Below are 26,308 nucleotides of genomic sequence, written 5' to 3'. Positions count from 1 at the left end.
TTATTAGGATCCCCATTAGCTACTGCGCATGCAGCAGCTACTCTTCCTGGGATCCACATAAAGGTTGGAAGAAGTGTTGTCACGTGAGGTCTGAGATGGCATGTCTGCTCAACGGGAACAGATGTAAAAGGTTTGGTCTGTCGTTCGTTCATATGAAACCTCTTGCAACCCTGTGTGTGTGTCACCCTTGCTGCCAGGATGCCCTGAACTTGAGAGTGTAGTTAATGAAGATGAAGCGGGGCCGCCCATTAAGGGATTTACTCTCTCCCTTAAGCAGGATTAATGCCAGGCTTGAGGAGCAAGGGAAGACAAGACAAGTGTTTTTAAAGAGTGATGGATCACACATCAGGGGTGAAGAGGTGGAGGCCTGCGAACATGGTGGTAGAGATGACACCACTACACTGGGGCATGTTCTCATACCACTCCGGGCAGTAGTTGCCCTTGGGCACAGGCCAGATCAACTATCAGTTTACCCTCTACAAATCCTAACCTTAACACATGAATGCAAAACTGAATGACCTTAGATTGGCATTTAATTAGGCAACTTTATCATGATAGATGGTAGGAAAAGACCCTGACATAGCGCTCCATAGTCAGCCTTGCCTGGCTCTCTCCCCTCCCTGCTGGCTGTGTGGACTCAGCTCCGCCCGGCCCCTGACCCAGGCTGAGCTAGAACTGCCACAGAGAAAGAGGCTGTTCCCCTCCTGTGTGGAAGGATGGTGGTCCTCGTGAGCGCTTAGCTGTGATTTAGCAGATTAAGGGAGTCACACTTCCCTGGATGACTTCCATGTGCTTCAGCTGGCAGGGTGAGTGCCATGTCAGAATGAGAGACAGGAAGACTGGTGGCTTGGCTAGCTGGCACTCAGCAAAATGGGGAAACGGCTGTGGAAAATACAGTGTTACAACAAAATGTGATGTTTGTTCATAATCAATACTTAATATGTTGTAATGTAGGTCATAACTTGTACTTCAGCCCTCTTAAAGGTATTGAGTTCTTTCATTTCAGGCTAGATTTATAAAATGCAGGGACATGAAATAATCTGCACCTCACACCCTCGGTTTATAATATGTCAGGTCACCCAGTAGGGAGGCTAAGAGAGGGTGGCACTGGACTAACCAGCACCAGTCACTGAAGTAGGGATGGGCATTTTGGTAAATTTGTTGCCAACTAACCAACCCTCATCAACAGGTCAACAAACTGTAAAAAAATATATATATATACATTTATTAGCGATTGTGAAACTTCTCGCTTTGCATCTTCCTCTCTGATACTATGCATGCATACAAGGAACATACTGTTTTCATTAAGAGCTTAATGGAAACATGCATCATTAGCAAGCCTATCGTCTTCCAGTCAAAAGGCAAAAGGCTATATTATTGAACACTCCTGTAATGAAGCCGCAAATAAAACAAATTTTTCAAACATTTTCCAAAATGCAATTCGCGGGAAAACAGTTCTAAACAGCACACCTAATGTGAGCGGTTCCATGTGATTGAGATAAAATATAAATTTAGGAGCGGGAATCTAATAGCAACAACTAGGATTGGTTTCTAATATGACTATGATTGTGCCTTTTGGCTTCTGGACAATGAAAGAAAGTTCATATGAAAACCAATAAAATAATACAATGATTACCTCCACTTTTCTATGGATGGATTTTTGCTTCTTTGAAGCAAGGTAAGACTTGCCTCATTATTTGAAGTAAAGTAAAACGTTACGGTTTCAGACAATTTATACCGCCTCAAGCTCACATTGCAAAGAGGTGGGTGACACGCTGATAGCCTGCCTACCGTTGTCTATAGGTTATGCGCTCGAATGGGAGGTGCGCTTTAATTACGAGTTGAGATTGACAAATAAAAATGGCTCTTTTTAATCGTTATTTGTTGCGCGATGACTGGTTTTACAGAAAGCGTTTCAATCCAGTACCAGTTTGAGGCGCTGTTCTCGCGCTGTCTGACAGGTGATGGGCTATTCCGCTCCACAAACTAGACTTTGTATGCTGTGTCCGTGGGATAAATAAGATGCATGACATCTACCAAAATACACACGCGCCAATTTAATTACACAAAATTATGCAAATTAACCCATAGACCGATTTTAAGCATGACTGGGCAAATGTATTTCTCGAACCAGCTAACCGATTTAACTGTTAACATCCCTACTCTGAAGCAATGAAAATATTACACTGTATACTCACTCCTGTGACTGTGAAATGAACCCCCTCCCTCTCTACTACTCTACAATAGGCTTTAAGTTTAAACTGTTTAACACAAAAGATCTGGATTTTGTGAGACCGCGTTACGGTCTTACAAATGGGACACCCTAGAACCCATCCCCATGTACTTGTGAAAAGCATTATATATTTCAATATAGGCCAGAACCTTTTAAATAATTCATGGAGGTATAGTAAATGCTTTCCTTATGTGTGTTTTGCTGAGTGAATGAAACACTAGTTACATTGTTAGCCTCCCGCCCTTCTCTCTCTCCCTCCCTCAGTGGCAGGGAGTTTTTCCTGTATTGATAATAGGCCTTACAGGAAGAGAACATCTGGGAACCCAATAATTATCAGTATTTATTGTCCTCAGACACTGGGCTGCTAAAGAGGGAGATTTTATTGGTTGCTAGGAGACATGATCTGCTGCCGGTGATATGGGGGAAGGTTGGATCAACTGGAGGGAAGGCGGGAAAAGCGGGAAAGGGCCCAGGGATGCTGGGAATAAATCTCAATGCTCCTGAGATGGTGAGAGAGAGAGCGAGGTGGGGCTTAATGACCAGAGATGGACTGTTGTGTTTGTCACACTGATTAAGTCATCACCTGCCTGTGATTGTGGGATTCACAGCCGCATATCTCCTTCACACCACTCTCACACAAACGCATGCACACTCCTCTCATGTATCTGTTCTTTACCAGGTCTGACTGTACACCTACATCTAATATGATTTCCAAAGTGTTAGTAGGGCCAGCTGTTTTTCTGGACCATAGCCTATAACTATGACCCTGAGTACAGTTTTTCCGGGTCAGGTCCTGTGGTTAGAAAAACGACTTGTGTCAGCATCCACACACCCTGGGGAGGAGCCTGCCAGCCTGGGTCAGGCTGTAGCACAGAGGACTGCTTATTGAAACCCTCATATGAACTCCATTAGACTTGTGGCTATGCCCCCTGGCGCAGGTGGACAGGTCTGTTCTTTGTGTGCTGGTGAGGAGGGAGGGAGGGAAGAGTTTGATTAGTGAGAAAGGTGGGAAAGAGAGCATGTTAAAGAAACAGCAAGCCCTCACTAGCTTTCTATTGCTCCAGATAGTGGTAAAAAAGCAATGTAGCCTGGCGTGCAGGCCTTTATGTGCCTATTTGATATGCATATCTGACTATGTTCCCTTCAGGAGGGAATACGATTGAAGTTATGCAGCTAATCGGTCATGGTGGTGTGTGGAGCCTCTTTTGATCATCTGATCAAACTTAGTGGAGATGTAGGTGGTGGGACTGGGAGACCTCCAAGCTTCCTCTCCAGTAGGCTCACTAACTAGCTGTCCAGGAACATACAGCACCTGCCATCCTCTCTCAACCCCCTCTGTCTACAGCTAGTATTTACTATTTTATTAGGATCCCCATTAGCTGTTGCCAAGGCAGCAGCTACTCTTCCGCTTCTCTTCCTAGCTCAATGAGAGCTGTGAATTTAATAGCATTGCATGTGGAATCTGCTGTGATGTCAGAAGGCATAAAGCAAATGGGTCCTGTCAATCAGGAACGATGAGCTACTTCCAATTACAATTGAGCTGTGAATGCAGCAAATTAATGTAGCAGTGTGCGAAGAAGACTGACATCCCAATACATTTACAGACAAACTCATGATTTATATTGGGCTATCCTATGATTTGCAACATTAAGATGTTTCAATGCATAATAAGCAGTAGGCTTATTTGATTGATCTGCCATTTATTTTGTTTGGAACTTCAAGTAAGTGATTGTTTGTCATTCTGGATGTAATTCGAGTGATATTCCCCAGATGAAGTTGTTGCCATTCCACACAGTTTCACCATCCTGGTTTCACTACAAACACTGTTACGCATTATAGTCCGATGTAATCAAACCTGTCATAGTGACGTTCATGCATTATCTTTGTTTAAAATCTGCAGCCTTTGTGCAGACTTGTCTTAGCTCATCATTCCTGATTGACAGGACCCATTTGCTTTAGTCTACTTGGTGTTACAGCACCCAAAACCATTATGCAATTAGGTTATTTGACTTGAGGTAAAACGGTATGTATATTCTCCTGCTTCAAAACAGCAGTACAGGTTTTACACAGTTATATTAGACTACACTACTGGACGAAAAACATGACGCGCTACCGCGTGAATAGTTAGGGGTTTAATTCAAGCTATTCAAATTCTATGTCTCTTTCTCTCGCTCTCCAGGTGATGGAGTGGGCCTTGGTATAAGCTCTGTAGGACACAGCCAGCATACGTACGTGAAGGTCAAAGGTCATGTGTCAGCCTGCAACCTGATGCCCAGCCTCCCTTCACCCTCACCGGCCATGGACGGGGAGAACTACCTGCACCCAGAGGGGCCACAGCTGGACAGCAGCATTTTCGAAGTTGCCTCTTCCAATATGGAGGTATGTCGTATGCACACTACACACGTTTACACATCCACCCATTTTGGTAAACTCACATTTCCAGGAAAATATGGCTACATAATATGCTAATATTGAAAGGCTACATATGCAAATAATAATGTTTATTGTCATCAAACATTTTGTTAGCATGGCTAACGGCATGCAGAACTCTATCTCTGGATCTCCACTGGCCCCTCTACCTCCGAGCCTCTGGGCTGGCCTACAGGAGGGCTGACTGTCAGAGTCCAAGGGGCCAGGTTACATTTCCTCCCTAGCCACTAATGTTAAAGGTTAGGGAAGGGAATGTTATGTCGGTTATATTTACATGCAGGATGTGCCCTCAGTCTATTGAATCTCCCTCCCTATCTAAGCAAGAAGTACTCAGCAAAGAGTCAACAAAGACCCGCAACTAGTTAAACAGATCAGGTGCTTCTCTCCCCTAGCCTGATAATAACTCATGACTGACTGTCATGGTGGTTAAGGACACTTCAACTCAGGGGTCACGTTAATGCAGAATTCTGCATTTTCCACACAGAACATTTTTAATAAAACACATAAATATCTTGCTGTGTTTTGTAAACACAGATCTGAAATGCTTCTTATTGTCATTTCTGCTCGCGTTCTGACAAATTTTGTGCTTCAGTTGCACTTCTCCACTCGGATGAGAAATCTTTGTTCGTCAGACCAATAAAATTCCCGCATTCGCGAACGTCATTCTATCAGCAGACCGTGTTCTGTAAAGCTGCTTTTCTCCATCACTTTTCTATGTGTACTTTTTCTTCTGTACTTTTCTTTTTCTTCTGTAATTTTCTGTGTACTTTTCTCCTGTAAAATGCAAGATTAACTTAAAGCAAGACATTAGAAAATGTAACTGGTAAAAAATAAATTATATGATAAACATCGGCATGCATAATTTTTGCAAGAAAGACCTTGCCTTTTCATTGTAAGCTAATTTACGTGTGGCTGCTAGCCAAATAGCGTTGCACTTCTGTTGTCATCTGATGAAAATGAAGCTATTTTCTGACGAATGTGTTGCACTAATGTATTTTGTGTGAAGGAAAACTATAATTACATGGGCCTGATCTCACTATTGAAGCAAAAAAACAGAGTTTTAATATAAATCACAGGTGAAATGGTTTTTATGGTCTCCATTTCTGAAGGCTAATGCTACCCCTGCAATTTGAGAAGGACCTGGAACACTAACAATGGCAGTCATGCGTTAGACTTTTTGACATCTGTGGTGGGATGGTGACGTCTTTGTGCTGACACAGTTATCTCGACCGATACTGGGCCTGATGAGGGTCAAGATTTCTCAGGCTGATTCTCGTTCAGGTATTAACTAGTGCCGGGCATCATCTATGTCTCGCTTTTAGGAGACGCTGGTACTATCTAGTGCAGGAATGGGCAGCTGGTGGTGTAGCCCACGGATCTCAACTTAATGTTGAGATTTGGGATAGTAGAATACACAAGGTGCAATTTCAAATTTTGTTTGTATCAGCAGTTGTTCTATTATGTCAACCCCTTGCAGTCACTCAATTAGCCCATGCCAGCTAACATATTTAAGTTTGGTAAGTTAGTCTAGCAGTAATCATTGTCAAATTACCAACCGAGGGGCCCCCATTGATTTTGTTAGTCACTCTCACTCCTATAATTTTCAAATCTGCAAACATTGTTTTCCACCTTATGGAAAATTAATAGAATTGTAGGAAATTATGTGTAAAACTCTCCCCAAAAATATCCGCCCCATGGCAAAATTAGAATGGCATGAAATATAGTTATACAATTGGGTATGTGGCCCCTCATGAGGAATGACCCAGAGGAACCAGAGGAACAAAGACATCCTAAATGGTTACCTGTGAAATGCGCTGGTGAAAAAAATATATATATATTTTGTGCACAATTTTTCAGTAATTTGACAATATAAATACAAAGCATTTTTGACCATATGATATCCAGTCGCATATAGTGTTTGAGTCTTGTTAGGCATGGTATACTAATTAACCTTTTATCTACTCTGTTTCAGAGTTATCTGTATCCCTCTGGTTCCTGGGGATCATTTCCACAGCAGTCTGTAGGCTACAGCGCACACTGCCCTATGCAATCTGGAAACCAGTAAGTAACCAATCACTTCTCATACCTCACCCTCCCCTCTGCTGTTTTACTTGTGATGTGTATTTAGTATTTTTTTATGAATTTTACTCGGATCCCCATTAGCTACAGCCAAAGCTGCAGCTACTCTTCCTGGGGTCCAAATAAAACATGACATAATACATAACATTAATAGATAGTTACAGCTGAAGGACAGAATTACATAAAATTACACTACTACATTGTGGATGCTACTATGATTACGCATAATCCTGAATTAATCGTGAATGATGATGAGTGAGAAAGTTGGGGGTATGATATTTGTGAGTAACTTTCTCACTCAACATTATTCACGATTTATTCAGGATTATTCGTAATCATGGTAGCATCCACATTAATGTACCGTATGTGTTTAGAAACATATTTTAATTTACAATAAAAGGGACTCAAATGACACACTACATTATTTACCATTAATTTCTATTGGGTACAAAATATTCTGAAACACAACTAAAACAAACAGCAAATGCATTCAACAAGTGTGTAGAGTCACAAGCTTGATGTAGTCATTGTGTGCTAGCACAAAATACTAAACTTGACTACTTTTAATACACAAGTTAATTTGTGCCTATACTTTTGGTGGGGGGATTATGTACCCAAAAAATCTGTAATTACTAAACGTTTCACCCGATATGGATAAAAAATACCCTCAAATTAAAGCTGACAGTCTGCACTTTAACATCATAGTCATTGTATCATTCCTGGAGTACATTTCTGGAGTACAGAGCCAAAACAACAACAACATTTTTTCGCCTATTAATAGCTGAATGTATAGAGCGAGATCATGCCAACCTATAAGCCCTGCATGACCCCAATGCATTTAAAAACTACACCATGTCCGGGCCAGTAGAAATTCTGTTTGGGCCAGTAGATTTTTGGCCAACTGGGCCAGTGAGAAAGTGAAGTTTACGTTGGATTCTGGTTTATTAAATCCAAATATTAATTCAAAAGTACCCTGACAACAAAGCACCAGTCAAAAGTACCCTGACAACAAAGCACCAGTCCAAAGTACCCTGACAATAAAGCACCAGTCCAAAGTACCCTGACAATAAAGCACCAGTCAAAAGTACTAGTGCGTAATGAGTCTCATGTAGATTGTCCTGTAAGTGCCAGTCTTAAAATGTGGGGGTGGGCTTCAGTTCCTTATTAAATCTCCTTCATTTCCTGTGGAGCGTTGCATGCCTGGCTGGCTGTCTGGCGTCACCCTCGCTGTAGAGGGTGGAGGTTATCTCTGCATCTGGCAGCTGGGGCTGTTCCCTGGCCTCCCAGTCTACTGAAATGTGTTGCTCACACTGCCCCCTAACCCTCACCTCTCAGACACACACGCACACCACAGCACATGCACACACACACATAAGAGCTCCTAACTCTTACCTCCATCTCGCACACACTGGCAATTGTATGCCCAGAAAGGCCTATCTGTGTACCAGTTGTGGACACATGATTTCATCTGGTTTAACAGGGTCAGGTTAATTAGTTCAACGCTTTTTTATAGCATTTTCTCCATTCAGTTTTCCCATGTGGCACATTGCAAAGAGACTATATGTAACCCAAACCTCAAATCCCTACCAACTGTTGATTTAACCCTGTAGAGTCGATATCCGAGCCCCCGAAGGGAAAAATAAATAAATAACCCCAAATAAAATCCGTCAGTTTAAGCTGGAGATCAGTTTTTGTATTGGATTCGTCTCAATCCCCTGCATCCGCACTTCCACATCTGCGGTGAAAGGTGACAGCTAAAGCGGTCTTCTCACAAAATTGTCTGTAGCGACCGCCACAAGCGTATTGGGACTCGTCAGATCGGCTGTACCAACTTCAGAACTCTTCTGTCTGTTTCATTTTTTTATTTAACCTTTATTTAGCCTTTCAAGTCTGTTAAGAAACAATTCTTATTTACAATGACGGCCTACCCCAACCAAACCCTAACCTGGACGACACTGGGCCAATTGTGCACCGCCCTATGGGACTCCCAATCACAGCTGGTTGTGATACAGCCTGGAATTGAACCAGAGTCTGTAGTGACGCCTCTAGCACTGAGATGCAGTGCCTTAGACCGCTGCGCACTCTAGAACACTTTAGCCCAAACCGTCCGAACAGTTTGGGCTACACACTAATATGACCTCTCTGTGGAAAGATGACTCTCACAAACACGGGCATGTCGTTGTTTTCCTCTAGGACACCCACAGGCCTCACAACACTCGTATCTAGGCCCCACGGTACCAGTTGAAAAAATAAATGGATGGATATATGGAGACTATTTAGTGCCAAAAATAAGGGGTTAAATACATGTAAAAAAATATATACACTGCTCAAAAAAATAAAGGGAACACTAAAATAACACATCCTAGATCTGAATGAATGAAATATTCTTATTAAATACGTTTTTCTTTACATAGTTGAATGTGCTGACAACAAAATCACACAAAAATTATCAATGGAAATCAAATTTGTCAACCCATGGAGGTCTGGATTTGGAGTCACACTCAAAATTAAAGTGGAAAACCACACTACAGGCTGATCCAACTTTGATGTGATGTCCTTAAAACAAGTCAAAATGAGGCTCAGTAGTGTGTGTGTGGCCTCCACGTGCCTGTATGACCTCCCTACAACGCCTGGGCATGCTCCTGATGAGGTGGCGGATGGTCTCCTGAGGGATCTCCTCCCAGACCTGGACTAAAGCATCCGCTTGGAGCGAGACATGATGTCCCAGATGTGCTCAATTGGATTCAGGTCTGGGGAACGGGCGGGCCAGTCCATAGCATCAATGCCTTCCTCTTGCAGGAACTGCTGACACACTCCAGCCACATGAGGTCTAGCGTTGTCTTGCATTAGGAGGAACCCAGGGCCAACCGCACCAGCATATGGTCTCACAAGGGGTCTGAGGATCTCATCTCGGTACCTAATGGCAGTCAGGCTACCTCTGGCGAGCACATGGAGGGCTGTGCGGCCCCCCAAAGAAATGCCACCCCACACCATGACTGACCCACCGCCAAACCGGTCATGCTGGAGGATGTTGCAGGCAGCAGAACGTTCTCCACGGCGTCTCCAGACTCTGTCACGTCTGTCACATGTGCTCAGTGTGAACCTGCTTTCATCTGTGAAGAGCACAGGGCGCCAGTGGCGAATTTGCCAATCTTGGTGTTCTCTGGCAAATGCCAAACGTCCTGCATGGTGTTGGGCTGTAAGCACAACCCCCACCTGTGGACGTCGGGCCCTCATACCACCCTCATCGAGTCTGTTTCTGACCGTTTGAGCAGACACATGCACATTTGTGGCCTGCTGGAGGTCATTTTGCAGGGCTCTGGCAGTGCTCCACCTGCTCCTCCTTGCACAAAGGCGGAGGTAGCGGTCCTGCTGCTGGGTTGTTGGCCTCCTCCACGTCTCCTGATGTACTGGCCTGTCTCCTGGTAGCGCCTCCATGCTCTGGACACTACGCTGACAGACACAGCAAACCTTGCCACAGCTCGCATTGATGTGCCATCCTGGATGAGCTGCACTACCTGAGCCACTTGTGTGGGTTGTAGACTCTGTCTCATGCTACCACTAGAGTGAAAGCACCGCCAGCATTCAAAAGTGACCAAAACATCAGCCAGGAAGCATAGGAACTGAGAAGTGGTCTGTGGTCACCACCTGCAGAACCACTCCTTTTATTGGGGGTGTCATGCTAATTGCCTATAATTTCCACCTTTTGTCTATTCCATTTGCACAACAGCATGTGAAATATATTGTCAATCAGTGTTGCTTCCTAGGTGGACAGTTTGATTTCACAGAAGTGTGATTGACTTGGAGTTGTTTGTTTAAGTGTTCCCTTTACTTTTTTGAGCAGTGTATATATATAAAAAAATATATACAAAATTAACATTCCTGATCTTTCTTATCTCTCAGACATAGGGCACATACTTCAGAACAAACTTCCTTGAGATTGTTTTTTGGGGGGGCTGATCTGTTGTTCCATATAGTGAATCTGTTATAAAATAGACTGTAATGGGTTAACTGTTGATGTAGTTTGCTCTACCTCTTTGCAAAACCTGTGGCTTTCACATTTCCTCAGACTTTAGTTCATTGGTCGTGGCTTCTTTAATCTGTCATATCTGTTGCAGATCCCCCCCCCCCCCCCTTCCCTGAGTGGTTTAATGAAGTAGCCTACTTAGATCAAATATTAGGCTAATGAAAGTTGATTTGATTCTACAACTATACTTATCAGCTGTATTAGTCCTGCTTGCCTCCTAATAACATTGTCTTTCTTGCTGTAATTGTAGCCAGACGTCCAATAAATAGCATGAGAACAAGGCAAATAACAATGTCAGACATAACAAATTTGTGGACCTGCAATGACCCGAAAAGGGAATCTAATCTACTGTATCGTCTTCAGCTCTGCAGATCAGAATGATGCCTTGTAGCCGTCATTAAGTGCAGAGAGTTGATCTCACTGACATATGAATAGATGTTTTTTACTGTAGCTAAAATGGATATGCTAGTTACCACACAGTTGATCAAGTCCTGTGGTACATTGGGAGACAAGTGATTCAATTAGTCTCAGCCTCATCCTCACATCCCTGTTCAGTGTGAGCAGAGAGTCCTGTGCAGAAATGTGAATGGGTCGGTCTCCAACACTCTGTTTACTCACCACTCTCACTCACTCACACACTGAGCGTAGCCTAGTGGTTAGAGCGTAGCCTAGTGGTTAGAGCGTTGGACTAGTAACTGAAAGGTTGCAAGATTGAATCCCCGAGCTGACAAGGTACAAATCTGTCGTTCTGCCCCTGAACAAGGCAGTTAACCCACTGTTCCTAGGCCGTTATTGAAAATAATAATTTCTTCTTAACTGACTTGCCTAGTTAAATAAAGGTAAAATTAAAAAACACACACACCACACACACTATTTTTGAGATGCTGACTGGGTTGATTTATCAATACAGAGCTCACTGAATGAGCGTGAGATCCAGCCAGCGTTGTGTGTGTGTGTGTATTCAAGGGTCGCTATCCAACAAACGGCTGTACATGCCCCCTCAGTTTCGTCACCATGTGGTTTTGCCTCACAGTGTATCTCATGTATCAATGCTTTGACAAACAGGCCACCCACCATTTTGAGCTTCTGTTTACAGCAGTACTTCAAAAGCAGTAGATATCTAGGGTGTAGGCCTACAGCTGTATTGGAACATGTATGGATCATTTTAAATGCAAACTGTTCCTCTGTCTACTGTATCTGCATTGTTGGCAGTCTTTCAGACTAATGCCCTAGTCTGCAGTACAGGGGTGGTGAATTAATTCAGATTCAATTCAGTTAATTCCACAGTGAATTGAAACAGGCTACCTATTTAAAAAGTAATCCTTCATGTAAATGGAACTGAAACCAAACCCTGACTGACGCACATACTGGTTAACACAGAGTGGGAGATTGACACGAGTTGATAATCTGAAGTAGCTAAATGAATGTCAGGTTTGTCTGGAAGTCAGAATGAAAGCTCCTGATGTGGTCAGTAGAGGATTAGGGTTAGGCCAGGGAAGGATCATTGTGTCACATGTCTTTTGGTAAATTCTGCTGGCTTGTCACACAAGTAAATATTAAACCTCTTCTAGGAAAACAAGATATTGTTATTAATCCCCACCCCCCACTATTCCTGTTAGTGTTTTGAGTGGGTTTATTTTGCTCTTCCTGCCCATGCTAGTATTTTTTTATTTTTTTTCTATGTTTTTAGGGGGTTGATCAGCTTTAATATTGCAGATAAATTGTGGATTCTATCAATGTAATATCTGCATCATTTCCAATCCCCAATATTTTTGTTGTAAACTTATATTTTCCTATATTATTTACCCTTAACTGTACCACCACTGCCCTAATTGGAGTAAACTAATGGACAACAATACTTAGGCTTCAACTTCCAGCTTATACATAGTATATACATTTTACGGACACAGTATATTTTAAAATAGTTATTTTATTTGTTTTTAGTCCCAGCCGTCAGCTACCGTCAACCTCTCCCATCTTTCTCTGAAGCCCTTCCAGTTTTGATTTCTATCTACCATATAATTTTCTGCTGTGATGTTTCACAAATGTTCTGAACCTTTCTATGCTAGTATTCTATAGATGATCAAACACACCTTTCATCTGGGTCTCTGTAATTCATAGTTGTCTGGACAAGCCTGTAATTCGAGACGAGCAATGTAGGTTTGACTTCTCTGAATATTATTGCTTTCCACTTTTGGTATCAAGTCCTACTGTCCTGACCAAACTATTACAACTCGGAGGTTGTCACCTTAACTGGATTTATCTCCTCAGAATTCAATAACAGTTATGCATCAGGTGAGACGTGATACTCGGTCGTCAATAAAGCATTTACTGTAAGATGGGTTACTTTCTGTTTGGCCTGCCCTACGTACATTAAATTGTGCAACACCAGCTTGAACCAGTCCAATACATGGAATAGCCTTTGTCACAGTTGGTTACAGAAATATTTGAGGGGTTTTGTAACACTACACAAAGCTGACTCATCCGGGAAAGGCTGTCTTTGTGTTATTGGAATGCTGCTAGTGCTGACACCTTCTGGCAAGGTAGCAATTATCACTGTCATTTTTATTTAACCCTTATTTTACCAGGTAAGTTGACTGAGAACACATTGTAATTTACAGCAACGACCTGGGGAATAGTTACAAGAGAGTGGAAGGAGAATGAACGAGCCAATTGGAAGCTTTAGGATGCTGCACTGTGACCCCAGCTAGGTGGCTGACGGTGACCCTTTAAAATAAAGATGTTCGATTACAGGTGTGAATTTTCCACACTAATCAGGAAACCCGTATTTCTGATCCTACAATATCTGGCTTGCTTTTTTTTTAGATTTACCACACATCCCTGAATCTCCATGTTAAATTCCCCTCACACCCAGCTTTGATATACATATGAAACCGACAAACAAAGTTTAGACCACCAGCATCTCTCCCAATTGCTTATCTCTCCCGTTCTCTTTAAATAACAACCTTCAAGTCCATCAACGATCCTCCAGCTGGTCTGTGGCCTGGGTTGGAGGACAGTTTTTTTCCCTCAATTACCCATTGTATACATTAACTCACACAGGATTTAATTCTATGTTGCGCTCCTCATTTTGTCACCGGCATGCCCTGCCTGCCGTGACTCAGTGAGAAAGTGAAAATATCCAACAGGCAGCAGAAGTGAAGCGGGTGTTTTTCCACTGAACTGGGTTGTGATTCCAAGAAGCAAAAGTGAAAGAGTGGAGTGCCTCCATTCGCTTAAGGTCAGAGGGGAGTCGCATGAAGCCCTGAGCGTAGAGAGACACAACTCCACACAGCTGTGCCACTCCAGTGTCTTTGTGATGGTGTGTGAGTCGACTCGGTACATCTCCAGTGTGTGTTGTCTGTGTATTTCTGTGCGAGTCTGATTGGACAAAGGCAGTATGGTCAGCGTGGCCTTTGTGGATCATGGAACCCGATGACGGGTAGGGGCTGTTCTCTCTCCGTCTCTGACTCTTTCTCTCTCAACTCAATTCAAACGGGCATCTCAGATGTTATGTTATTAGCTACGTACAAAGTTGTAACAGTGTGCAAGTAGTTGTAGTATGATTGGCAAGGGAAAATAAATAAACAGATAATAAATATTGGTTGCATGTACATGTGTGTATATATTTTGTTTGAATGTCCAAAGGTGTTTGTGCTCCACTGGTTTCTCTTGTGGCAACAGGTCACACATCTTGCTGCTGTGATTGCACACTGCGGTATTTCGCCTAACAGATACAGGAGTTTGTCAATGGGGGTGTAATGGTTCACCAAACCTGCGGTTCGGTATGTTTTGGGGTCACGTTTCGGCACTGCTGGAAAATTAAATGCCAACAGTTACTGTAGTTCATTTGTGTTTATTTAAGAAAATACAAAGTGTTGGTATTCCTGATTCCATATATGATCATGAGTCAAATAATGCCTGATGAGAGCACAATCAGGAATACCAAAACTTCTTAAATGAAAACACACAATTACTCATCAACAACACAAAAATAAAGTGCAACATGCGTGTGAAATCAATATGTAAACATGTCTTGACCTATGCTATGTTTTCTTACAAAGATAAAAATTAGCGCTTGTGTGACTTGTGTTTCCTAGCACGGTACTTCTCATTTTCAAGTCTTGGGTAATATGATGTGCTGTCACTGTGAAGTTGCTCTAGCCCTGGTGGTCCATCCATCTGAAGTAGGTGCAACATAGGATGCATTGGCCAATTCATTGAGAACTTAAGGCTTTAGCTTTATATTTCTATCTGGGGTGGCAGGGTAGCCTAGTGGTTAGAGCATTGGACTAGTAACCGAAAGGTTGCAAGTTCAAATCCCCGAGCTGACAAGGTACAAATCTGTCGTTCTGTCCCTGAACAGGCAGTTAACCCACTGTCTAGGCCGTCATTGAAAATAAGAATTTGTTCTTAACTTCTTATGGCTGCAATCCCGCTAACGGGATAATATGACAACAGCCAGTGAAAGTGCAGGGTGCCAAATTCAAAAAACAGAAATCTCATAATTACAATTCCTCAGACATGTGTTTTATACCATTTTAAAGGTAATCTTGTTGTTAATCCCACCAAAGTGTCCGATTTCAAATATGCTTTTCAGCGAAAGCACTACAAACAATTATGTTAGGTCAATCGGACACTTTAAGCACAATAAGCACAGCCATTTTTCAAGCAGAAATATAGCTAAAATGAATCACTAACCTTTGATGATCTTCATCAGATGACACTCATAGGACTTCATGTTACACAATACATGCATGTTTTGTTTGATAAAGTTGATAAAGTTCATATAAAAAAATCTGAGTTTACATTGGCGCGTTACATTCACTAGTTCCAAAAACATCCAGTAATAGTGCATAGCCACATCGTTTCAACAGATGTAAATGTAGATTATAATACAAGTTATACACATGGAATTATAGATATACCTCTCCTTAATGCAACCACTGTGTCAGATTTCAATAAAACTTTACGGAAAAAGCAAACCATGCAATAATCTGAGACGGAGCTCAGAACAATAGTAAAATTAGCCGCCATGTTGGAGTCAACAGAAACCAGAAAATACATGATAAATGTTTCCTTACCTTTGATGAACTTCATCAGAATGGAATCCCAGGTCCACAATAAATGCTTGATTTGTTCGATAATGTCCGTTATTTATGTCCAATTAGCTACTTTGGTTAGCGCATTTGGTAAACAATTCCAAAGTCACAAAGCGTGTCCACTATAACGTGACGAAACAAAAGTTCCGTAACAGTCAGGAGAAACATGTCAAACGATGTATTGAATCAATCTTTAGAATGTTAACTTCTCTAGGATAGGGGGCAGCATTTTCACTTTTGGATAAATAGCGTGCCCAATTTCAACTTCCTTCTACTCATCCCCAGAATATAAGATATGCATATTATTAGTAGATTTGGATAGAAAACACTCTGAAGTTTCTAAAACCATTTGAATCATGTCTGTGAGTATAACAGAACTTATGTAGCAGGCAAAACCCAGAGGACAAACCATTCAGATATATATTTTTTTAAGTCACTGTCTGTTCAATAAGATTTCATTGGGATACTAGATTTCTAATTGACTTGTTTGCAGTTCCTAACGCTTCCACTGGATGTCGCCAGTCTTTGGAAATTGGTTGAGGTTATTCCTTTGTGTAATGAAGAAGTACGGCCATCTTGAACGAGTGTCACTTGAAGTGTACTTTTTGAGAGAGGCGCATGACTCAAAGTAGCGTCAGTTTGTTGTCTTCCTGTATTGAACACAGATAGTCCCGTCTTCAATTTGATCGATTATTAACGGTTAAAAATACCTACAGTTGTATTACAAAAGTAGTTTGAAATGTTTTGGCAAAGTTTACACGTAACTATTGAGATATTTTGTAGTGACGTTGCGCAAATTGGAAGCTGTTTTTTTCTGGATCAAATGCGCCAAATAAATGGACATTTTGTATATATATGGACGGAATTAATTGAACAAAAGGACCATTTGTGATGTTTATGGGACATATTGGAGTGCCAACAAAAGAAGCTCGTCAAAGGTAAGGCCTGATTTATATTTTATTTCTGCGTTTTGTTGTGCCTGCAGGGTTGAAATATGCTACAGTCTCTTTGTTTACTGTTGTGCTATCATCAGATAATAGCATCTTCTGCTTTCGCCGAAAAGCCTTTTTGAAATCTGACATGTTGGCTGGATTCACAACGAGTGTAGCTTTAATTTGCTATCTTACATGTGTGATTTAATGAAAATTTGATTTTTATAGTAATATTTTTGAATTTGGCGCGCTACATTTTTCTGGATTTTGAGGGACGCTACCGTCCCACATATCCCAGAGAGGTTAACATACATCTTGAATAACGTTCCAACCGGAGAATTACATTGACCTCAGTTGAGCGATGGAACGGAGCTGCCTCTCACGTGAACGCGCGTGTTCAATGCGTGGTCACCTCATGGCAGTGGTGAATCATTCCTGACTTCTTCGGCCCCCCTTCACATTAGAGTCATCAGACAAAGTTCTATTGACTGTTGACATCTAGTGGAAGTCGTAGGAAGTGAAAACCCATCCATATCTCGCTGTAATTTCAATGGGAGCTTGGTTGAAAATCTACCAGCCTCAGAAAAAAATCCAAACAGGAAGTGGAACTTCTCAGGTTTTTGCTGGCCATATGAGTTCTGTTATACTCACAGACATAATTCAAACAGTTTTAGAAACTTCAGAGTGTTTTCTATCCAGTACTAATAATAATATGCATATATTAGCAACTATGATTTTGGCCAACACGTTTACTCTGGGCACCTCTGTGCACCTTTCATCCAAGCTACTCAATACTGCCTCTGCAGCCATAAGAAGTTAACTGACTTGCCTTGTTAAATAAATGTAAAATTAAAATAAATATAGAGCTGGCTCTATCTGTTTGCTGAAATGGGTGCGACAGGGCGAAGTTCGTAATGTTGCAAGAGCACTTTCACCAGTTGCTGAAACCACCTATTCTTCTCATCAACTGAGAATGGGTGCATATCCACAGCTATAAACATACAAACAGATCACCGCCCATTTTGAATCGCTCTTGTAATTTATTTGGCCCAGTCAGAATCGGCTGCGAAGGGCTGCTTGAATGAAGAGGTGGTAGGAATACTGGGGTGATGTCGGCGTAAATGTGTCAACATGTTTGAGGTGTTGGCAGCTGCATATGCTAATCTCGTTAAGCAGTGGCAACATACTCTATCTGTTCATCGTCAGTGTAATCTACAGGAAAGCCAAAATGTTCCCAAACTGGAGATTTAAACGATGACGGGGAATCCTCCTGGTTCATCGTTCTCGCCATCATACAGAACTCGTTCAAATCAAATGTTATTTGTCTTATGCTTTGTAAACAACAGGTGCAAACTTTCTGAAGACACTGTATATTCCCTTTTGTGAGACTGGAGCCGTTTCGTCTATCCAGCTGTTCCCTTCTCTGTGTAGGTTGCTGCTACAGGTAACTGCCAAAATAAAGGAAATGCCTGCAAGTGTCTTAATAGGGTGTTGGGCCACCACGAGCTTCCAGAACAGCATCAATGCACCTTGGCATAGATTCTACAAGTGTCTTGAACTTCCTGTGTGAACGCACCCCATGCTTTCAATATATTTTGTGTCCCTAATTTACTCAACTGTTTTCTTTATTTTAACAGTTACCTGTAGAATGGACTGAGATCGTTTGAGTCGCGGGAAAAAAAATTCAGTATGATACAATTTCATGTGTACAACATAAATACGTGTCACTATACTGAGAGCTTTGCAATTTCTAAAAGGACATTTTGGAGCCTTTGTTCATGTTTTTTCGGGGACCCCATATAGGGTTGGGTGGGATCCCAATCTTCATATCGTCCTTCTCCCATCCTGTGATTTACGGTATTGGGGTGCCAAAAAAAGGCAATAAAGTCCATTCGGCGTCTATTTCCAGAAAGCTAACAAAAACTAGCACGAGTAATAGCAAATTTCCATGGAGGTTACTAGCTAAATATGCTAACGAGCACAAACGGGGGGAAAAAACATTGCAAAGACAGACAATCCAGGAGCTACCGAAATGTCATTTTTGGTGAGTTTGGACATTTACAAGTGAATGTAGAACCAGGAACAGTTATAGCCCTTGGTTCACTCCAGACCTGACTGCCCTTGACCAGCACAAAAACATCCTGTGGCGTATTGCATTAGTATCGAATAGCCCCCGCGATATGCAACTTTTCAGGGAAGTTAGGAACCAATATACACAGGCAGTTAGGAAAGCAAAGGCTAGCTTTTTCAAACAGAAATTTGCATCCTGTATCACAAACTCCAACAAGTTTTGGGACACTAAAGTCCATGGAGAATAAGAACACCTCCTCCCAGCTGCCCACTGCACTGAGGCTAGGAAACACTGTCACCATCGATAAATCCAAGATAATTGAGAATTTCAATGAGCATTTTTCTACGGCTGGCCATGCTTTCCACCTGGCTACCCCTACCCCGGTCAACAGCCATGCACCGCCCACAGCAACTTGCCCAAGCCTCCCCATTTCTCCTTCACCCAAATCCAGATAGCTGATGTTCTGAAAGAGCTGCAAAATCTGGACCCCTACAAATCAGCCGAAATTGTTGCAACCCCTATTACCAGTCTGTTCAACCTCTCTTTCGTATCGTCTGAGATCCCCAAAGATTGGAAAGCTGGCGCTGTCATTCCCCTCTTCAAAGGGGGAAACACTCTCGACCCAAACTGTTAGAGACCTATATCTATCCTACCCTGCCTTTCTAAGGTCTTCGAAAGCCAAGTTAACAAACAGATCACCGCCCATTTTGAATCCCACCGTACCTTCTCCACTATGCAATCTGGTTTCCGAGCTGGTCATGGGTGCATCTCAGCCACGCTCAAGGTCCTAAACAATATCATAACCACCATCGATAAGAGACAATACTGTGCAGCTGTATTCATCGACCTGGCCAAGGCTTTCGACTCTGTCAATCACCACATTCTTATCGGCAGACTACACAGCCTTGGTTTCTCAAATTACTTCCTCGCCTGGTTCACCAACTACTTCTCTGATAGAGTTCAGTGTGTCAAATCGGAGGGCCTGTTGTCCGGACCTCTGGCAGTCTCTTTGGGGATGCCACAGGGTTCAATTTTCGGGCCGACTCTTTTCTCTGTATACATCAATGATGTCGCTCTTGCTGCTGGTGATTCTCTGATCCACCTCTACGCAGACGACACCATTCGGTATACTTCTGGATCTTCTTTGGACACTGTGTTAACTAACTTCCAGACGGGCTTCAATGCCATACAATTCTCCTTCTGTGGTCTCCAACTACTCTTAAATGCAAGTACAACTAAATGCATGCTCTTCAACCGATCGCTGCCCGCACCTGCCCGCCCGTCCAGCATCTCTACTCTGGACGGTTCTGACTTGGAATATGTGGACAAATACCTAGGTGTCTGGTTAGACTGTAAACTCTCCTTCCAGACTCACGTTAAGCATCTCCAATCCAAAATTAAATCTAGAATCGGCGTCCTATTTCACAACAAAGCATCCTTCACTCATGCTGCCAAACATACCCTCGTAAAACTGACTATCCCGCCGATCCTTGACTTCGGCAATGTCATTTCCAAAATAGCCCCCAACACTCTACTCAGCAAATTGGATGTTGTCTATCACAGTGCCATCTGTTTTGTCACCAAAGCCCCATATACTACCCACCACTGCGACCTGTATGCTCTCGTTGGCTTCATATTCGTTGCCAAACGCACTGGCTCCAGGTCATCTATAAGTCTTTGCTAGGTAAAGCCCCGCCTTAGCTCACTGGTCACCATAGCAGCACCCACCCGTAGCACGTGCTCCAGCAGGTATTTTTCACTGGTCATCCACAAAGCCAACACCTCCTTTGCCGCCTTTCCTTACAGTTCTCTGCAGCCAATGACTGGAACGAATGGCAAAAATCACTGAAGCTGGAGACTTATATCCCCCTCTCTAACTTTAAGCATCAGCTGTCAGAGCAGCTTACAGATCGCTGCACCTGTACATAGCCCATCTTGCACCCCAGTATCTCTACTTGCGCATTTATCTTCTGCACATCTATCACTCCAGTGTTTAATTGCTAAATTGTAATTATTTCGCCACTATGGTCTATTTATTGCCTTACCTCCCTCATCTTACCTCATTTGCACACACTGTATATAGACCTTTTCTATTGTGTTATTGACTGTATGTTTGTTTTTTCCATGTGTAACTCTGTGTTTGTGTCCCACTGCTTTGCTTTATATTGACCAGGTCGCAGTTGTAAATGAGAACTTGTTCTCAACTAGCCTCCCTGGTTAAATAAAGGTTAAATAAAAAAATGTGAACGAGAGACATTGTTCAAATTAACAAAGTTTTGATTCATGCTTGTCTGAAGGAAGAGCTGCACTGGTTCTGGAGCAGCATGTGTACATGCTGCACACACACACACACACACACACACACACTGTGTGTAGTCTGGAGTCGCTAAGGTAACAGGCGTGCCTGCTCTGCTTGGAGAAGAGGATTGGGGGGAGCAGACAGGCAAAGAATGGAGAGGAGAAAAAAACGGAAGGAAATCAAAATAGCAGTGGCAAACACGGCAGAAAGCGAACACTATAGTGTGCGAACACTATGCGTTAACGCAGAATTCAGTTTTTCACAAAGAAAAAAGAATGCACCAGAATTATATAATTTTTTGTAAACCCAGATCTAAAATGCTTCTTATTGTAATTTCAGTTGCACTTCTCCACTCGGATCAGAATTCATCAGGAGACCGTGCTCTGACTGATGTATAGCTACTTTAATCTGGTACTTTTCGGGGTAGCCTATTTTCTCCAGTAAGATGCAAGATTAACTTCAAGCGCAAACTTAGGAATTGTAGCTGGCTACATTCTTTCTATGATAAACATTATAAATATGATGGCCATGCATAATTTTTGCTAAAAGTACTTTGCTTTTTCATTGTAAACTCATTTACTTGTGTGACTGCCAGCCAAATAGCAAAGCACTTCTGTTAAGGTGTCTGAACTTTTCTATAACATGCCATTTACATCACAAATTCTTTAGGATAATGACTCATTTGGTTGAATAGCTTGTGTTATGACTCCACAGTTTGTACAGGTTGATGTATTCCACTTTGTGTACATGTTGACTTTATTTATTCCCTTTATCCTCTCACTATTCTTGCTCTTAGTTATGTCTTTGTTGGGCTAGTATGAGACGGTTGTTTTTCCAACCATGCCAAAATCTCACTGCGTTCTAGTTTCCTTTGTTTAAATAAATTCCAAACGCCTTCTGATTCAACTTCTGCCCACCTAATGATGACTAGGGAGTTCCCTTGTGAAACCTGCTATCCACAGCGCTCTGCTCTCGATCTCTCAGTACATCTCATTAAGCTGCCTTACCTCTGACCTTTTTCAGGCAATACCACTTGAATGCTCCCATGCCCGATATGCACATGGACATGTTCAGCCATTCAGGATTCCATGACGATTTCCTCAACCTCCCCAGGAACGGAGAATTCCCTCAGGTAAGATCTCCCTATATCACGCTCCCTCTGTCCCCCTCTGTCTCGCTCTCTGTCTCTGATCCTGTCTTCAATGTTGCATGGTTGGTTATTCCTGGCTGCAGAAACTGATTAAAACGTTGTGTCTGACACTGTCTACGCTACCTGCTCCTTTTCCTGTGAAGGCTTGTTATTAATTAGCCACTCATTTTTCTGGGCTTTAGTTGTTGCCATCAGGTTCTATTCACTCTGTCACTCTGATGAAAATGGCTGCTCTCATTGCACTTTTGAGGAACACTTGTGGGGGGGGTTTCGGGGAGTTTTTGCATGGAGGAATTTTATCTCTTGCTTTCTTCCTCAATATTTGCTTGTTGAGTTTATGCACCACCGATCACCCGGGGGCTTTTGGGACAGGGAATTTCCCCCCTATGTTTATATTTAGCATCCTATGGGCTATATCTATTTTGTATTGCCCACTTATACACACTTTGTGTCAACCCAGGCAATTCCACTTCTCTTCATATGGAAAATTAATCCCTCCCCTGGCCTCCAGTGACTGAGATTAGCCTTAACAACACAGACCATTGACTTCTCATCTGGGCTTGTTTGTATGGAGGTTGTGTGTTATGGTATTAACTCATTGGGCTCCAGTAGCTGTGGGTAAAGGAGAGCAGTGATGTGTTAATGAAGAGCCAGTCAGTATGCCTCTCACATCCGGCCTGTCCTGTATCAGGTGGCTGGTGAGTGTTCAGTGGTTGGGGGTATGCATATTTACTTTATGAAGAGCCTCTTACCCAAGTGTGGCACATGCCAAGTGCTCACAGATGCCTGGGAGGAGTGAATGCCCTAAATCAAATTTATTTATATAGCCCTTCTTACATCAGCTGATATCTCAAAGTGCTGTACAGAAACCCAGCCTAAAACCCCAAACAGCAAGCAATGCAGGTATAGAAGCACGGTGGCTAGGAAAAACTCCCTAGAAAGGCCAAAACCTAGGAAGAAACCTAGAGGAATCAGGCTATGAGGGGTGGCCAGTCCTCTTCTGGCTTTGCCGGGTGGAGATTATAACAGAACATGGCCAAGATGTTCAAATGTTCATAAATGACCAGCATGGTCAAATAATAATAATCACAGTAGTTGTCGAGGATGCAGCAAGTCAGCACCTCAGGAGTAAATGTCAGTTGGCTTTTCATAGCCGATCATTAAGAGTATCTCTCCTGCTGTCTCTAGAGAGTTGAAAACAGCAGGTCTGGGACAGGTAGCACGTCCGGTGAACAGGTCAGGGTTCCATAGCCGCAGGCAGAACAGTTGAAACTGGAGCAGCAGCACGGCCAGGTGGACTGGGGACAGCAAGGAGTCATCATGCCAGGTCGTCCTGAGGCATGGTCCTAGGGCTCAGGTCCTCCGAGAGAGAGAAAGAAAGAGAGAGAGAGAATTAGAGAGAGCATACTTAAATTCACACAGGACACCGGATAAGACAGGAGAAGTACTCCAGATATAACAAACTGACCCTAGCCCCCCCGACACATAAACTACTGCAGCATAAATACTGGAGGCTGAGACAGGAGGGGTCAGGAGACACTGTGGCCCCATCCGATGATACCCCCGGACAGGGCCAAACAGGAAGGATATAACCCCACCCACTTTGCCAAAGCACAGCCCCCACACCACTAGAGGGATATCTTCAACCACCAACTTACCATCCTGAGACAAGGTTGAGTATAGCCCACAAAGATCTCTGCCACGGCACAACACAATGGGGGGCGCCAACCCAGACAGGAAGATCACTTCAGTGACTCAACCCACTCAAGTAACGCGCCCCTCCTAGGGACGGCATGAAATAGCACCGGTAAGCCAGTGACTCAGCCCCTGTAATAGGGTTAGAGGCAGAGAATCCCAGTGGAGAGGCAGAGACAGCAAGGGCGGTTCGTTGCTCCAGAGCCTTTCCGTTCACCTTCACACTCCTGGGCCAGACTACACTCAATCATATGACCCACTGAAGAGATGAGTCTTCAGTAAAGTCTCTCACATGGATAGGCAGACCATTCCATAAAAACGGAGCTCTATAGGAGAAAGCCCTGCCTCCAGCTGTTTGCTTAGAAATTCTAAGGACAATTAGGAGGCCTGCGTCTTGTGACCGTAGCGTACGTGTAGGTATGTACGGCAGGACCAAATCGGAAAGATAGCTAGGAGCAAGCCCATGTAATGCTTTGTAGGTTAGCAGTAAAACCTTGAAATCAGCCCTTGCCTTAACAGGAAGCCAGTCTAGGGAGGCTAGCACTGGAGTAATATGATAAAATGTTTTGGTTCTAGTCAGGATTCTAGCAGCCGTATTTAGCACTAACTGAAGTTTATTTTGTGCTTTATCCAGGTAGCCGGAAAGTAGAGCATTGCAGTAGTCTAACCTAGAAGTAATAAAAGCATGGATACATTTTTCTGCATCATTTTTGGACAAAGTTTCAGATTTTTGCAATGTTACGTAGATGGAAAAAAGCTGTCCTTGAAACAGTCTTGATATGTTCGTCAAAAGAGAGATCAGGGTCCAGAGTAACGCCGAGGTCCTTCACAGTTTTATTTGAGACGACTTTACAACCATCAAGATTAATTTTCAGATTCAACAGAAGATCTCTTTGTTTCTTGGGACCTAGAACAAGCATCTCTGTTTTGTCTGAGTTTAAAAGTAGAACGTTTGCAGTCAACCACTTCCTTACGTCTGAAACACAGGCTTCTGGCGAAGGCAATTTTGGGGCTTCACCATATTTCATTGAAATGTACAGCTGTGTGTCATCCGCTTAGCAGTGAAAGTTAATATTATGTTTTCGAATGACATCCCCAAGAGGTAAAATATATAGTGAAAACAATAGTGGTCCTAAAACGGAACCTTGAGGAACACCGAATTGTACCGTTGATTTGTCAGAGGACAAACCATTCACAGAGACAAACTGATATCTTTCCGACAGATAAGATCTAAACCATGCCAGAACTTGTCCGTGTAGACCAATTTGGGTTTCCAATCTCTCCAAAAGAATGTGGTGATCGATGGTATCAAAGGCAGCACTAAGGTCTAGGAGCACGAGGACAGATGCAGAGCCTCGGTCTGACGCCATTAAAAGGTAATTTACCACCTTCACAAGTGCAGTCTCAGTGCTATGATGGGGTCTAAAACCAGACTGAAGCGTTTCGTATACATTGTTTGTCTTCAGGAAGGCAGTGAGTTGCTGCGCAACAGCTTTTTCTAAAAATTGAGAGGAATGGAAGATTCGATATAGGCCGATAGTTTTCATATTTTCTTGGTCAAGGTTTGGCTTTTTCAAGAGGCTTTATTACTGCCACTTTTAGTGAGTTTGGTACGCATCCGGTGCATAGAGAGCCGTTTATTATGTTCAACATAGGAGGGCCAAGCACAGGAAGCAGCTCTTTCAGTAGTTTAGTTGGAATAGGGTCCAACAGCTCCCTGGCACTGCCCAGCTGTGTGGTGTAGACTAAAATGGGTGCTGCACACACTGTACAGAGCTACACACACCACACACACACACACCGACCCACCGGTGTCATATTACACTAACATACCTCTGAAATGTCAGTTTTGCTTTGTAGACACATGAATGAGTGTAGGTGCCCAGTGATTTTATTCAGATTACAGCATGATATTCAGATGGGCATTTTATCAGAACAAAGATAGCAGCTTGTCTTTGTCATATAGGAACACTGTTACGTTATGCGTTCAGTGTGGTATTTCATAGGGGATTTTCCTAGTTTTTGATGTAGCTTTTTTTCTTCTTGACAAGCAGTGTGATATTTAAACTGGCATTTCTAGTTGTCTAAATTACTGTCTCGAACTCAACCCACAAATAATATACAGTTCTTTCAGAAAGTATTCAGACCCCTTGACTTTTTCCACATTTTGTTAGGTTTCAACCTTATTCTAAAATTGATACAATTATATTTTTTCCTCATCACACAATAACCTGTTTGGTTTGTCATTATGGGGTTTCAGACATTTTTGCTAATTTATAAAAAATGTAAA

General features: G+C 42.6%; 1 protein-coding gene across 2 annotated transcripts in view; it reads left to right on the top strand.

Annotated features, from left to right (window-relative positions):
* Nucleotides 1–26,308, top strand: part of LOC139539710 (protein strawberry notch homolog 2-like) — a 110,087-nt gene that overhangs the window by 26,171 nt on the left and 57,608 nt on the right. For both annotated transcript variants that reach the window (XM_071342904.1, XM_071342903.1), the window contains exons 2-4: nucleotides 4,413–4,612; nucleotides 6,636–6,724; nucleotides 22,197–22,305. In XM_071342904.1, the coding sequence (XP_071199005.1) occupies nucleotides 4,502–4,612; nucleotides 6,636–6,724; nucleotides 22,197–22,305 (309 nt within the window). In that variant the 5' untranslated portion in view covers nucleotides 4,413–4,501. The remainder of the gene's footprint in view (nucleotides 1–4,412; nucleotides 4,613–6,635; nucleotides 6,725–22,196; nucleotides 22,306–26,308) is intronic.

The sequence above is a fragment of the Salvelinus alpinus genome, chromosome 15 (genome assembly GCF_045679555.1).
Source record: "Salvelinus alpinus chromosome 15, SLU_Salpinus.1, whole genome shotgun sequence".
Lineage (NCBI taxonomy): Eukaryota > Metazoa > Chordata > Actinopteri > Salmoniformes > Salmonidae > Salvelinus > Salvelinus alpinus.
Note: the sequence above shows the minus strand (reverse complement) of the source record. Positions and strands in the feature narration are given on the sequence as shown.